The sequence below is a fragment of the Mauremys mutica genome, chromosome 4, assembly GCF_020497125.1.
Source record: "Mauremys mutica isolate MM-2020 ecotype Southern chromosome 4, ASM2049712v1, whole genome shotgun sequence".
NCBI lineage: Eukaryota > Metazoa > Chordata > Testudines > Geoemydidae > Mauremys > Mauremys mutica.
In genome coordinates this window covers 117,668,191-117,683,650 of record NC_059075.1, presented here as the reverse complement: position 1 = coordinate 117,683,650, position 15,460 = coordinate 117,668,191, and the positions used below count along the sequence as shown (strand labels likewise).

At 46.5% G+C, this 15,460-nt stretch overlaps 1 protein-coding gene across 1 annotated transcript in view; it reads left to right on the top strand.

Annotated features, from left to right (window-relative positions):
• The window catches only part of LOC123369025 (NACHT, LRR and PYD domains-containing protein 3-like), a 55,114-nt gene extending 43,177 nt beyond the window's left edge, over positions 1-11,937 (top strand). Inside the window, exons 10-12 of the mRNA XM_045014397.1 lie at positions 2,761-2,931; positions 9,991-10,161; positions 11,696-11,937. Coding sequence (XP_044870332.1) covers positions 2,761-2,931; positions 9,991-10,161; positions 11,696-11,786 — 433 coding nt within the window. The 3' untranslated portion in view covers positions 11,787-11,937. The remainder of the gene's footprint in view (positions 1-2,760; positions 2,932-9,990; positions 10,162-11,695) is intronic.
• The last annotated feature ends 3,523 nt before the right edge of the window (positions 11,938-15,460 follow it).

The following is a 15,460-nucleotide window of genomic DNA, read 5'->3' as shown; positions in this document are numbered from 1 at the left end:
AGGTTAGATTTCTGCTGGGGGACTCTGTGGTTATAGATACACTGCAATTAAAAACCTCTGACTGGCTCGTTCCAGCTGACTAAGGTTTGCTGGGCTCGTGCTGCAGGGATATTTAATTGCCGTGTAGGGTTGCCAATTTTGGATATCACATGACATAATCTTTAATAAGACGTTCATGCTCAGGCTGCAGCATGAATGCTGGGACCAATCCATCCCTGCAGGGTCCTAGAGTACGGGCTTCACTTCCAGCCCAAATGTCTGCACAGAGGTTTTCAGCCCCAGAGTTGGAACCCCGAGAGCTTGAGTCAGCTGACTGAGGCCAGCTGCGGGGTTTTCTTCACTGTGTAGACGTGGCCTGAGAAGCTAGGCTCTGCAGGAAGTACTGTCCAGCTGGCTGCGACTGGCAGCCCCTCACAGGCCACTGATTGGCTGATGCTAGTATTTAAACCAGGAAGCCATCATGGGGAGATATCTGAGGAACAGTGTAGGCTGTATTCTTGCTTCTACTCCAGACCTTGCTTGTTGTAGACCCTAAACTCCAGCTTCTGATCCTAGTTTGTCCCCAACTCTGCTGTTTGCTTGCTGCCTATAACCTGGTGCCTGACCCTCACTTCCTGATATCCTGACCTGGCTTGACCCCAACTGTGCTATTTGCCTGCTGCCTGAAACTTTCTGACTCTGAATGCCTGACACTCTATGACCAGCCCGATCCTGACCCTGATACCCATCTCCTGACTGCAACTAAGTAGCTAGCTGGCTCATGGAAGCTGCCCATAGTCCAGCCCTGACTGGCTCTTCCCTTTGCTATTTCAATACATTTCTACTTCTCTTTCAAGGCAGACTCCCAAGACCTATAATATTCTACACATTGCTGGGTCTTCGACTGAAAGAAATGTTATGTAACCTGTCTTTCACTTTGGAAGGGTTTTGGCTCCCATGCCATGACACTGGGGAATGGTTTGCAGGAGGCAGGGGAGCTGATACAGAAGCTTTAGATTTCATTTGAGTAAGCAGAAAGGAACCAGAGTACCAGCGCTGGGAAAAGGTTTGAACTGTTCTTCAGTGTCTGTTTTTAGGATTCTGCAGCCCATTACAAATGCCCAAACTCTGCTCCCCTCCCTTCAGCTCAGCTGAACATTCCCTTGGGAACCCCTGTAATTAACAGAACAGGGGCACATGGACAGGAATCCACTTTGTTGATAATCCCACAACCTCCTATTAGAGCCCTATGCGTGATCTCTTCTGAATAAACAGTCCCTTCCTAAAGAGACAAGGTGGGTGAGGTAATACCATTTATTGGACCAACTTCTGTTGGTGAAAGAGACAAGTTTTTGAGCTACACTAGGGGTAGTGTACACAGCCCACCAGAGCAGTATATGTGGCCCACGGGCTGCTGGCTGGGGCTCAGGCTTGTCAGCTGCCTCTGAGGCTCCTTCAGCTGCAGCAGTGGTTGACAAATCTGAGCCTCAGTTCGTGAGGCTGCCTCAGCCTACCAGGGGCTAAATCTCGGGCTGTTGGCTCCCGGCTGAGGTTCCCTATGTTGGCTATAGAAGGGCTGAGGCTCCATCTTTTGAGGCTGTGCTTAGGTTTATGTGGCCTTCCTCTATAATAAGGTCGGGCACCACTGATACACAGACTTCTTCTTCGGGTCTAGCGGCTTTGTGTACACTACACAGTTTTTAGTGACATTGCTGTGTCAACATGACGGTGTCACTAAAAGTTGAGCAGTGTAGCCACTGTTTGTCGGTACTTTTTACAACAAAATATTTCAAACCACAACGAGCTGTGTTCGCGTTGTTGCCAGGAAAGCGTTTCTGCCGACAACATGCTGTTTACATGGCCACTTCCTGTGGCAAAACTTTTCTTTGGGGGGGGAGGGGTTAGCACTAGTAAATGTCAAAAGTTCGCTCAATTGTCAGCATAGACATAGCCTAAGTCACAGCTAAACACAAGGTGGAACAGATTGTTTAGCATAAACAGTTAACATGTATACAAAGACCATTCAAGATGAAGAGGCCCATTAACACCTCTGCTGTCACTGGGGATTAGCAGGTTACAGAGTGTTGTAATAAGCCCTAAATCCAGTGTCTTTATTAAGATCATGTTTTTTTAGTGTCTAGCAAAGTGATGAATTTAAGCTCTCAGACTCATCTTTAGGAAGTGTTGTGCAGATTTCCTTTGAAGACAAGGCCTGAGAAGTTAGATATGGAGTGATCATTTTGTGAAATATATTCACTCATTGATGGTATAGGGCTTTTGTCTTTTACCATTTTTCTGTGAGAGTTCTTACGAGAGTGTAGTGATTATGTGAGTAAAAGCAGACATTAGTTATTGGGGCATTTAGTGCACTGGATGAGGTACACCACATGTTGTGATAGGCACGTAGAGGACCCATAGATCTTGAAAGGTGTGTTGTGGGAGGTATTAACCATTGTAGCGGTGGAGATATGTCTGCAGGTTTTACATCTGTCGTTATGGTAGCATTTGGTGCCTCTTTGAGTTGGTGGGTCCTGGTGTGTGGGGAGTTTACGTCTGATGATGAACATAGTGAGGCTGGGGGGTTGTTTGAAGGCCATTAAGAGGTGGTTTGGGAAAGACTTATTTCAGGATGTGATCCCCATTGAGTAAGGGTTGTAACTGTTTGATACCTCATGTCTTTTCCTAGACAGACACTGACATGTAGATAGACAATAAGAGAATCTCTGAAAATCAAGGAGAAATAAATGATCATTTTCCTCTCTGTGTTTGTGTGTCCTGCAGGTTGTGGGGTTGTGTTCTGACAGCTGCTTGTTGTGGGGATCTCTCCTCTGCTCTCAGCACCAGCCAGAACCTGGCAGTGCTGGAGCTGGGGTATAACAAACTGCGAGATTCAGGCGTGCAGCTGCTGTGTGAGGGACTGGAACATACCAACTGCAAACTGCAGAAAATAAAGTAGGTAACTGTTGGTTTCCTTTAGTTTGTGTTGTGAACCTTGTACTATTGTGATTTTAGCTCCTTCCGCTAGGATCACAGCCCTGCTCTGAGTTTACCAACAATTTGAAAACCTTCTACTATCTCCCAAAGAGTGGTAAATAGACCCATTGCAATGCAGGTTTATCATATTTTACTGGTTAAGAAGTTGGATCACATAATGACTCTTCATGCTCTGTAATTGCAGTGAATTTTACTCTGCTCTGTTTATTTTACTGACTAAGGCCTGGTCTACACTGCAGGGTGTGGGGGCGAGCAAAGTTGGTCTAAGTTACACAACTTCAGCTACAAAAATAACGTAGCTGAAGTCGACGTACTTAGATCTACTTAGTGCAGTGTCTTCACTGTGGTAGGTCAACTGCTGACGCTCCCCCATCGACTCCGCATATGCTTCTTGCTCTGGTGGAGTACTGAGTCAACGGGAGAGCGCTCGGTGGTCAATTTATTGCGTCTTCATTAGACGCAATAAATCAACCCCCGCTGGATCAATCGCTCCAGAGGTAAGAGTAGACATGCCTTAAGTGTGAATGAGAACATCATTTATAAGGCCAGGTTTGCACTACAGATCAATATCCATATAACTACATTGCTCAGGGCTGTGAAAAGTCCACACCCTGAGCAATGTAGTTATACTGGTCTAACTCCTCCCCTTCACCACCCCAAGTAGACAGCACTATGTTAACTGGAGAGCTTCTCCTTTTAACATAGCTACTGCCTCTACAAGTGCTCTCTCTTCAGCATAGAAGCATCTTCCCTTAAGCTCTGCAGCGGTACAGACCTGCCCTAAGAGATTTTCATAGTTTGATTAGAATAACCCTCCTTCATTAAAATCCTTTACCACTATTACAAGAATTAACCCTGGGACAAAGCCTGGCAACTAGAGAAAGAAAGAGAAAAGATGGAAAGACAGGATAAAAGGAAAATCAATTCAGCAAGAACAGTCATTAGCTGGGGACTGTCCATGGGAGCAGCCCAGGTACTTGGTCCTTCACCCCTGCCCATCTCTCCAGGCAGCCGCTGCTCTCTCAGATGTTGGTAGCACTGGAGGGTCCAGTTAGCTCTGCAGGTCCAATTCATTGTTCAGCAACAATGCCAGGCAGCTCTAAGTAATTATGGAGCTTTTTAGATGACTAAAAATCCCAGAGAAAGAGGTTAAGTGCCACTTAAGATCAGTGTTCAAATCCACAGTGCCATGAGGATGTTGTAAAGTCTGGTTCCTTGCCAATAGAGAATGGGAAGGAAAAGAAAAAAGGGGGGGAGGGGATATGAGGGATGTGAGTGGATGGATGTCAGTTCTGTGGGATTTGGGGCCAGTAATGTGTTTCCAAAACTTCCAGTGTTAGAGCTGAATGAATAAATTATTTTTCAGTTTGGAGGCTAAGAGCCAAAAAATGCCCCCGTGCCCCCCCCCAGTAAAAATCGAAAAAAAGTGTTATTTTGAGTCAAATATTACAAAATGAATTGATTCAACTTCTTTGAACCCCCCCGCCCCCCCCCCACACACAGACTTTTTATTTGGACAAAATGATTCACCAAATTTGACCCAAATTTGCAAATAGATTTGGGGTAACAAACTGTATCTCTCTCTCTCTCACTCTCACACATGCCACTCTCTTCCAGCCCTTTCCCCTGTCTTAGGTACCACACTCACACCACATTTGGGTTCTGTGAGACAATAACAGGTTCTCTCCAGAGACACAACAAGGGCAGCTTTCACAATTGGTTACAATTTAAAACTTTACCTTTGTAGATTAATTACTCCTGAATTCCTATGAACCGAAGTCTCTTCCTTGGTGCTTGACAGAAAAATAACATGGCTGCCATGTCCAGTGGCTCCCACTCGCCCAAACAGGCTGGGATGGAAAACACACCACCCTTCTCCAGAATCATCAGTAAAAATAAATAATTGAGCAAATAAAATAAATGTTACTTGGAAGAACTTGACCTCCTCAGCTGCTCTTACACGCAGCTTCAGGCCAAATATACAGCACCAGCACAACCATTCAAAGAATCTACAGGAACTCCTCACTTAACGTTGTAGTTATGTTCCTGAAAAATGTGACTTTATGCGAAATGATATTAAGCTAATCCAATTTCCCCATAAGAATTCATGTCAGTGTGGGGGGTTAGGTTCTAGAGAATTTTTTTTTCAACAGACTAAAGACATTATATACATAATGTAAACGTTTTAAACAATTTTGAGCAAACAGTTTAATATTGTACATAGCCATGAATGATTCTGAAGCTTGGATGAAGTGATGGAGTAAGAGGGTGGAATATTTCCCAGGGAATGCCTTGCTGCTACTCGTCTGAGCCCTCAAGGATTAACACGCTGTTATTAATGTAGCCTCACACTCTACAAGGCAGCATGGACTTAGGCAGGAGGAAGGAAACACAATAGATACAGGCCAGTGGCCGCAAACACTTCCCTACAAAAACTGAACATGATGATGAGCCCAAGCTATCCAGCTGGAGTGCACCACTCCCTCCTCCTGACAGCACATGCACTGCTGCACACATGCTGACTTTTGAAAGTGATGGGTGAGAGAGAGACATGTGCATTACCCCTTTAAGTAGGCTGACCCCACTACAAGTACTCTGCAGGTCAGCAAATTCAGACAGGAAGCAGCTGCTTCCACCTTCTGTCCCAGAGCCCTGTCATAGAATATTAGGGTTGGAAGGGACCTCAGGAGGTATCTAATCCAACTGCCTGCTCAAAACAGGACCAATCCCTAGATTTTTACCCCAGTTCCCCAAATAGCCCCCTCAAGCATTGAACTCACAACCCTGAGTTTAGCAGGCCAATCTTCAAACCACTGAGGTATCCCTCCCCCCTCTGCTTTGTTGAGAGGGGTATGGGGGGGGGCAGGAGCAGGGAGGCATCCTGATATCAGCATGCCCCGCCCCCCCAGAAAGCAGGAGGCTCCTGGGAGCAGCTCCAAGGCAGAGGGCAGGGCAGGAACAGCAGGGCAGTGAGGGGAGGGCCACCTGAACTGTTGCTCCACAGCTACCAAGCCACATACTTTACAAGGGATTTAGGGGAGCTCATGAGGGGAAGATGATGGCTCCCCTGGTTCTAATCCCCACGAGGAGGGGCTGCTCTTCCAGAGAATCCTGCAAGAAGTGGACAAAGCATGCAGCCAAATGACATTATAAGGGAGCATTGCGCAACTTTAAACAAACATGTTCTCTAATAGCTTGACAAGGTTAAGTGAGGAGTTACTGTATTATTGGGAGGCAGCATAGGAAGCAAGTGGGGTAGAACCTTGGTCCTAGCACTGAGATACACAATCCTGTTGCTATGATGGAGATATTCTTTATGTAAAGAAAGGAAATTACTAATCAATGACCTGGGTTCAGACTTATGTGTGTGGAGGGGGGAGTAAAGAGCCTGTACCATGTACTAGCACTTCCCATCCCCCATCATACATGGCACACAGGTTTAAAGCATTTTCTCCAAGTGTGATCAACAGAGTGAAAATGACAAAGATCATGGGTCCTGGCAGAAGCACAAAGAGGATATTACAGTAATCCCACTAGGGAAGGCTGTGTGGCTCTGCTGCCCTTAGTCAATCTTCACACTCAGAATTCCTTAGATGGAGATGCCTCTAGACCCATTTTCACCTACTCCCCAATTGTGTAAGGGAGTCTAAGCTGATCTGAGCTGGCCAAGGAGCCAGAGAAGGTGGAAGGATGCGTAAGTTCAAGTAATGGGAGGGCTACTGTAACTCACTCTTTTTTAAACCCCAGCTGTTAGTTGCTTTTCTTGTTCAACTCCTCTCATCTGGGCCAGGTTAGATCAATTCAACACCCTTGTACTCAGATGGATTCACTGAGCCACATTCAGAAGTGAATCGAAGGGGGTGTGGTTTCCATGTTGTTAAATGGATCTGAGTGTGAGTGAGTGTGAAGGGAGTCTAATCCGGCTGAGCCGACATGCTGAGGAGAATGGAGGAAGTGGAAAGTTACAGCAGCCTCAACTCTTGCACTCTCACCTCAACTCCTCTCTGAGTGCTTGGAGGACTCCAGGTCTATCCTCAGCAGTAGAAGTAGTATGCGGGGCATTGGGCCTGGGGAAACTGTAATGCTCTGATGTTAGATGGACTCTGTTCTGACAGAAATGTAAAAGCTGTCTGTGTTTCTCGGGTAAGGGTCACTGGGCCAAACTTTGAATTTGCATCTAGCTGAATAAACCCATCTTAGCTCTTTAACTTAGGGCAAGAAAGCAACTAGCATAAGAGAATGAAAGGTGTGTGAGCACTGGCTAGTTCTCTATTTTTAAACAAACAATGGTTTCTCTGAAGTGTGGGTCTCATGTCAACTACCCTTACATAGTTTCTGCATTCTGGATGCAGTTGATGCGGCCCATCCTCTCTCAGTGTGCAATCTTTAGGCCTCAGGTCATTGGGGAAAGACCCCTCACAAATGACCATTGCCATGCAGAATTCACAGTTCTATTGCAGATATCTCCCAAATAAAGAGCAGGATAGGTGTGGGCCCAGGCTGAAAATACCAGCACCTATCTTGATCTTCATTTGGGAGATATCTGCAATAGAACTGTGGATTCTACATGTAAGTGGCCCTGAAGCTACAAAAACAGTCCTTGAGGTGGAGTAGGTATGAAATGACAAGTAGCAAGGTCAAAGGCACATGGAAGAGATAAGGGTTTGCCCTCTTGGGTTACCAGCAACATCTGAAGCAAACTTCCCTCTTCTTCTCTGGTTGGATTGTTCAGAAGAAAAAGAGGTGAAAGACTCTCATCATTGGTTACTTCCTGAGAGACCCTGCTGGAAGTATGAGCTCTGTCCATGCTATTCTGTAGCATGATTCTAATAAACAACAACCATGCAAGTTAAAGGTCCTAATAGCTGAAACAGAAGGTCGTACACTTTCTTTTGATTTTTGTCTTATAGGAGGGAGGCCCCCATCACTCCATCAATGTGTATGTGTGTGTGTTTAGGAAGTTTTGTGCCCCTCCTCATCTGTCATCTATAGTAATTGAGGTTCTCTGATGTGTCACGTCTGGGTTAAATCATTTTGGACAGGTACTGTGCTTTTGTGTGACAGGGAGAGGAGGGGAAACTAAGAACAGTCAAAATAGCTTGTAACAATGGGATTTAAGGAGGAAGCATGAAACTGGTGAGTTGCAAAGAAATCACTCTTTGGGTGATCTCACCTGGCAAGGGCCTCAGACCAGAATGGACATTCATGTCCTGCGCAGTGTTGGTTGGAATGCTGCCTGGGACTTAAGATATGTCTACACTTAAAATGCAACAGCGGCATAAATGCAGACATGTTTCAATAGAGCTTCAGTGCAGACACTCTCCACAGCATCAGGAAGTGTTCTGCTGTTGCTGTGATTGATCTATTTCCCTGAGAAACAGTAGCTAGGTCAACAGAAAGATTCTTCCATTGACCTCGCACCAGGGCCGGCTCCAGGCACCAGCCCAGCAAGCAGGTGCTTGGGGTGGCCACGGGAAAAGCGTGGCACGTCCGGCTCTTCGGCGGCAATTCAGTGGTGGGTCCCTCACTCCCTCTCGAAGTGAAGGACCTGCCGCCAAAGACTGAAGTGGTGGCGGTAGAGGTCTCGCAGATCGCGATCATGGCTTTCTTTTTTTTTGCTGCTTGGGGCGGCAAAAACCCTGGAGTCGGCCCTGCCTCACATTGTCTGCATGAGGGGTTAGGTTGGCATAGCTATGTCTCCCATGGGTGTGGATTTTTTCAGTGGGTTGGTGCATCTGTGCAGTGTGAGGGTCCCAACTCTCACAAGGTGGGGCTCACAATCTGAGATAATGGGTTGCTTTCTGAGCAGCAATGGTCTTCACTTGTTTAAACTGCAAGGAAACTGAGTGCTGGCAATGAGAGCACTTGTGAATTCAGAGTCTCTTTAGAGATACACACTCATATCCAGGCAGGGAAACAGAGAATGGAACTGTGACATATTGGGGACCACCCTGACCACTAGGGGGTTCTGTCACTGCCTGTCCTGTAACTTTGAGAGCCTTTGTGCTGTGCATCTATGGTTCAGGTCCCTGGTACCAGTAACCAGCCCACAAGTCGCACCTTGGCTTCCATCAGCCTAATTACTTCTTGCAGGGTAATACCCACAGCATTTCTAGTCTCAAGTGCCCCCCAACCCCCACAAATCCATGCTCCCAGAATTTGTAATTACCAGACACTCTGACTGTTCCCCTCTGGACTGTCACTCCTGAAGGCATGAAACCCACTCCACACTTATCAGTTCACTTTGTCATAGACGCTCCACAAAGTTTGCACACCAGATACATGCTTGAGGCAAAATACACTCAATGTTTATTTAACAGTAAAACTACAGAATCAGAGATGAAATAGTGAAGGGGAGCAAACATATACATGCACATGGAAAATAAAGATGCAGCTCAGGGTTTACTCTTCCATATTTGCTAAATTCCTATTTCTAATACAAGTTACCTGTTGTCTTTGAACAGTTTCCCAGCATTCCTGCTGCTATGGGAAGAATCCAGGGTTCATGGGCAGCCTCCTGCCTTGAGACTGCCCCCCAAGTTCTGGATAAAAATCCTCAGTCTCAAGCCTATTTTTTAAAAGTATTTTTCCTTCCCCGCCCCTCTTCCCCTATGTCCCCAATCTCTTGCTGTGCTGTACAATGGACAGTTACTTGGAGGTGGTTTCATGTCAATACCTGGCTTGGGAGCTGCCTCTCCCCTTTGAATGCTCACCATCCTGCTGTGAGGTGTAGTTGAAGCTGTGGTACAAGTTATGGGTAGTCTTCTATATGCACAAATACACATATTCATAGCCGCAGTCTGTAGACATATCTTGTAATGACCATCAAATTCAGAACATATGAGACCTTACTTGATACACGTTTGTAGCACAGTGATACAGAATGCCATCAATTGGCTCAACTGGTCGTTTTTGGGTTTAACCCTTACGTTCTTCCCTTGGTATGTCTGGCCCTGATTGCCACCGGAGCGTAAAGTTGTGGTCATTTTACTCTCACTCTGGATCTGTCTGCTGCAGGTTGGAGCATTGCAGTCTCACAGCTGCTTGTTGTGGGGCTCTGTCTTCTGTGCTCAGTATCAGCCAGACCCTGACAGAGCTAGATCTGAAGGAGAACAAACTGGGGGATTCAGGAGTGCAGCTGCTGTGTGAAGGGCTGAGACATTCCAACTGCAGACTGCACAAAATATGGCAAGTAACAGCTGGTTTCCTTTAATCTGTGACTGTTAACATTGTGGTGTTGTGAATTACACTCTTTTTATAATTCACTACAATGCATGGAACCCAGCCATGGACCAGCCCCAGGAAAAGAACAGTGACTTACTGACATGTTCCTTGGTTGCAGTTTACTAGTTAGCACCTGGATAATGTAGTTAGTTTAGTCCCTGGCCCCTGTTTGGTTGGCTAAAGAGGCAGCTTAGGATCCTCCTGAAATGGAGCATTCCTCCAATGGTGCAAAACAAGTATAGCCAACTCTGTGCCATCCAGGTCGCCATCCAACTTCCCTCAGTGTAGGGCACGTGCAGGGGCATGAAGGGTATATATGCGGGCAAATGGGGCAGCGTGCCTGGTGTTCCACTAGATCCTAGGCTGGCACAGCAGCTGGGTAACTTAGAACAGCTTTGAAGTTCCTCTAAAAACACTGGAGAACCTTAAAATATCACACTTAAACCAGAACTTTTGATCTCTGGGAACTCCTGTAGAGCAAAGTAACATGCACATCGCTTGTTGTCTGAAAGTCACCATGGGTTGAAATTGAACGCACAGGTGTCACTTTGGGTAGGTGATCTTGAACACCACTTACTGACACTGCAATGGAGTCCTAGTCTTGCTGGACATGCCTATTTCATGCTCTTTGGAACATTAGTTCAGGTTGAAGTTCCAAACTGTATCTTAATGACTTTTAAAATATTGGTTCCCCAGAGGGGCAGTGGGTCCTGGGACGGTGTTGTAAGTTGGGGAGGGTCTGATGCATAGTTTGAGCCCCAGGTGTGGGCAAAAAAGTTTTTAAAAAAATTGGATTCTTCTGTCACATGACTTTTAGGGGGGGCCTTAAAGAACACCTTCCTCAAATGACCCCACCCTAACTTGGCTTCCCATGACACACAGCAATTTTCAAGACAATCCAAATAATCATGTGGCTGTTAGAGCACTTAGAAAAGTCATTTGCAGCCCCACCGCAGCTGCTGCAAACTCAACCCTTTCAAGATCTGTGTTACTAAAGCTTCGTTTGAGGCAGGGATGTAAAGAGCACTTGTCACAATGAGAACTGAAATCACACTGCTTCCATGGAGAGATTCTGTGAGCTGGATTTTGCAGCCCCTGCTCCCTGTGAGTGCTGAGTAGCCCCACAGCGATCAATGGGACTGTCCGTGTCAGTCAGTGCTCCCCACCTTGAGCAAGGGCTGCATAATCCAACCCTTTACGTGTAGAAAGGACATTGCTGTCCCTGCCCTCAGCTCACAGGGTGAGTGGGGTGTGTGTGTGTGTGTGTGTGTGGGTGGGTGCGGGGGAGGGACAGGCCAGGCTACAGACTGCACCAGTGCTTCTCCTCCCCTCTCCCAAGGGAAAGGCACCTGCTGGCAGTGAGATCAGCAGGCAGGGCAGTGACAGTGACACAGATCCTGTGGGTGCAGCGCATGGTGCTTCAGAGGGGCAGTGGGCTCAGATGTTGTGGCTGCAGAGAGAATTAACACGTCCTTTTCCTTCCCTATTTTCCCCACAGCTTGGGCTATCAGAGTGTAGCTGAAGAAACACAGGCAGAGCTGGATGCTATGAAAGACACAAAACCTGACCTGGTCATAGAGATATGGTAGGGCTGGTGAGTGGGAGCCACTGAACCAGCAAAGCTCTGACCTGGCTGCCCTGCCACTAGCTGAGGGAGCAGCTGGGCAGTGGGAGAACACCTGCCCCTTTTAAGAGGAACTCCTGCCATCCACAGGAACTGCAGCAGCATATGTAAATATCTGTAGCAGGTGGACTGAGTAGAGCTTGTCAGGCCCAGCCCCTCTGCGTGGTGGTGAGAGGCTCAGGAGCTGGGTTTGCTCAGTGCTGACCTTGGGATGGGTAGTTGATTTGAGGGGTGGGAGAAGCAGGAGGGAGGAAGGGGATCAGGGCCTAGAGGGGAGAGAGAGATGAGATGGAGGGGTCTGGTAAACCTCCCTTTTTTCAGTCTCTGTCAGTGCAGGGAGGGAAACTCAAGAACCATCCTTGGATCCAGAGGGGAACTGTCCTCCTGCTACAAGGTTCATCCTATTACAGACATGTCTATTTACAAAGGGGTTGTACTTTTATACAGTTCCACGGCTGTTAAGTCGGCATTTTCTGTATCCATCTCCAACAGAGGTTTATCCTGGATGTATGTTTGTGTTAGTTTTGCTGTGGTCCAATAAATATCATGTATCAAGAAATAATGTTGCACTTTTAGAATTTGTGCTCATGGCCCAAAATTTTCCCATTCTCCAGAGCTAGGGGAGTCCTCAGGGATGTTTCACAGAGTTTCTGTCATGGTCCCAGTTTCTTATCCATTCCAGTCAACACTTTCAGAAATGTGTGCTGGCAAAATGACACTTTGGCTGGCTAAAAGGGGGAGGGGGTTGTTTTCCTCCCATTCTCTGGGTGCTTTTTCCAAAAAGCGGTGAGGGTGACAACAAAGGAAGCGGACTATCCAGTTGGGAGGGGAAAACAAAGGAGCAGGACAGAGAGATGGTTAAGGACATCTAACTATCACCTGGCATTTTCAAAAGCCCTACAGGTGTCCCCTGGGTCCAGACAGATGTTGCTGTTCTTGTTAAGTCTGATGCACAATTAGCTGAGGAGGCATGAGTGAACACACCTCACAACCACTCCCGTGCTCACATGGATACAACACAGCTTTAGGCCCCACTGCACAACAATGAAGATACTCCGAAACACCCAGAGTTTGGATTTGAGTGAGACACAGAGAGCTTGTATTTGTTTGTGGGTTTGGCCAGGCAGGAGGAGGAATGGACTTTCCCTAGCTCTGTGCTAAAAAGTGTTAGACTATTGTATTTTGAAAGAAGGTTGGTCATGTGGTAGATGGAGAATGATGTAACTTGGTATCCCCTTGACCAAATGAGTCCAAATGTGAACCACAGACTCTACCCTGCACCTTCCGCTGGCCAGGCAATTTTCAGGCTTAGCTAATTACACAAGTGGATTTTAAAGCACTTTGAAAACTCAGCTGTTCACTGCAACTGCAACCCAACCCCACCCCACCCCATAATTGAAAAGTGGCCTCAGAGAGAATTCTAAACTAGCATTGTGAGTATAGATGAAGATCCATTCTGCTCTGCGTGGGCATTGCTACAGCTTTCTCATAAAATACAGTTTTATAAAAAGAGAAGAAATTATCAAAAACAATGCAGAGGGGTGAGATTGTGATGGGTTGGATCACAGAAACCCCCTTGGGACTGCAAACTGATGTGCCAAGACTATTTCTGCCCCTGCCTTCCCTGCCAGCTGGGGACTCCAGAACCCTGACTGTCTGTGCCAGACACGCTTGCTAGCCACAAACACAGACGCAGGTTTGAACCACATCCCACAAACTGCAAGCTTAATTGAAAACCACTTAAGAAGTGTATAAAGCTTATACAGGGTAAACTCATAAATTGTTCATCCTCTATAACACTGATAGAGAGATGTGCACAGCTGTTTGCCCCTCCCAGGTATTAATACATACTCTGGGTTAATTAATAAGTACAAAGTGATTTTATTAAATACAAAAAGTAGGATTTAAGTGGTTCCAAGTAGTAACAGACAGAACAAAGTGAATCACCAAGCAAAATAAAATAGGACACACAAGTCTATGTCTAATACAGTAAGAAAACTGAATACAGATAAAACCTCACCCTCAGAGGTGTTCCAGTAAGTGTCCTTTTACAGACTAGTCTCTTCTAATCTGGGTCCAGCAATCACTCACACACCCCACAGTTAATGTCCTTTGTTCCAGTTTCCTTCAGGTATCCTTTGGGGGTGGAGAGGCTATCTTTTGAGCCAGCTGAAGACCCCAAATGGAGGTGTCTTCGATGGGCTTCAATAAACTTTATTTTGTGGGTGGATACCCCTCCCTCCCCCAGTGTAGAATCCAGCTACAAAATGGAAATTTGGAGTCACCTGGGCAAGTTGCATGTCCATGAATGACTCAGAACTTGCAGGTAGCAGCCATTGTTCACATGCTACCTTGAACATCCTCAGGTAGACTTCTTATGTGGATCGGAGCCTTCCAAGATCCATTGTCCATTAAGTGCTTCTTGATTGGGCACTTAACTGGCACATTCCTCTCTAAAGAAGCTGACCAAATGCTTTACTAAGGCTACTTAGAAACAAGCAAGTACACAGCCCAGTATTCATAACTTCGAATACAAAAATGTTACATGCATACAAATAGGATGAATATATTCAGTAGATCCTAACCTTTACAGAGATATGTTACATGGCATATGTAGCATAAAACATTCCAGTTATGTCATATATACATTCATAAGCATATTTCCATAAAGACTTATGGGGGTGCAACGCCACAGAGATGTTTTAGGGAGAGCCTCAAGATTATTGGAGAAATTATTGGGCATAAAATCTGAGCCTCCAATGGATGTGGAGGTGGATTTTCCTAGGCCCTGTCTGCCTCCAGGTGCTTGGAGTGACAGTAATGCCTGGCTGAGGTGTGATTAGCAATGAGCGTGCAGAGAAGGTGTCACCCACCTGTTTCCAAATGCTCCTCATCTCTCATCATTCTCTGGGGAATATGTAGAGCATCTTATGTCTGCTTTTAACATGTTTCTTCTCTCTGAAGAAGTGTATATTTGTTTCCCTCCATACCAAAGGCAACTTAGTAGCCATAAACTGGATTTTCAGTAGGTGAATTTGTAGCAATTGAAGCAAGCCGTGCAGTAGATTATCCTACTAAACCTGGATTGTTTGATATGGTAACTCATCTGTCACAGGACTGGGATGGAGCCAATAGGTTTCTGAGTCACAAGGGCCAAATTCTGCCCTCAGTTACATCTGTGCAGCTCTACTGACCCATAGAAGTGACACATGGACAAGACCCATGATCTTCCTGCCAGTGCAGGGTTGTTCCTGCAGAAGCCAAAGGGGCTGCACAGGGTGTAACTCAAAGTGGAATTTGACCCTAACACACTCTGGGTGATTCTCCCCTGCACTCCCCCATGTCCAGACAGCTGCGTCTGAGCAAGGCTGGTATGAAAATGGGGCATCCAGATCCCGCACCAGACATGAAGGGGTTAGGGATCTGCCACGGGTTCAAGTAGCCCTGCGCTGTCACACCTGCCAGGCAAGTCAAGACTGGAGGGAATCTCAAAGGGCAGAAGCCCGGCCACACAGGAGGTGGCTCTGGGAGCAGCACAAACCTCTAGTCCTCAGCTCCTAGGGTTAGGCCTGACCAAGGGCAGAGCCTGCTCCAATGACTTCAGATGGTCCAGGCACCCTGAGAGGAAGGCGAGTTGGG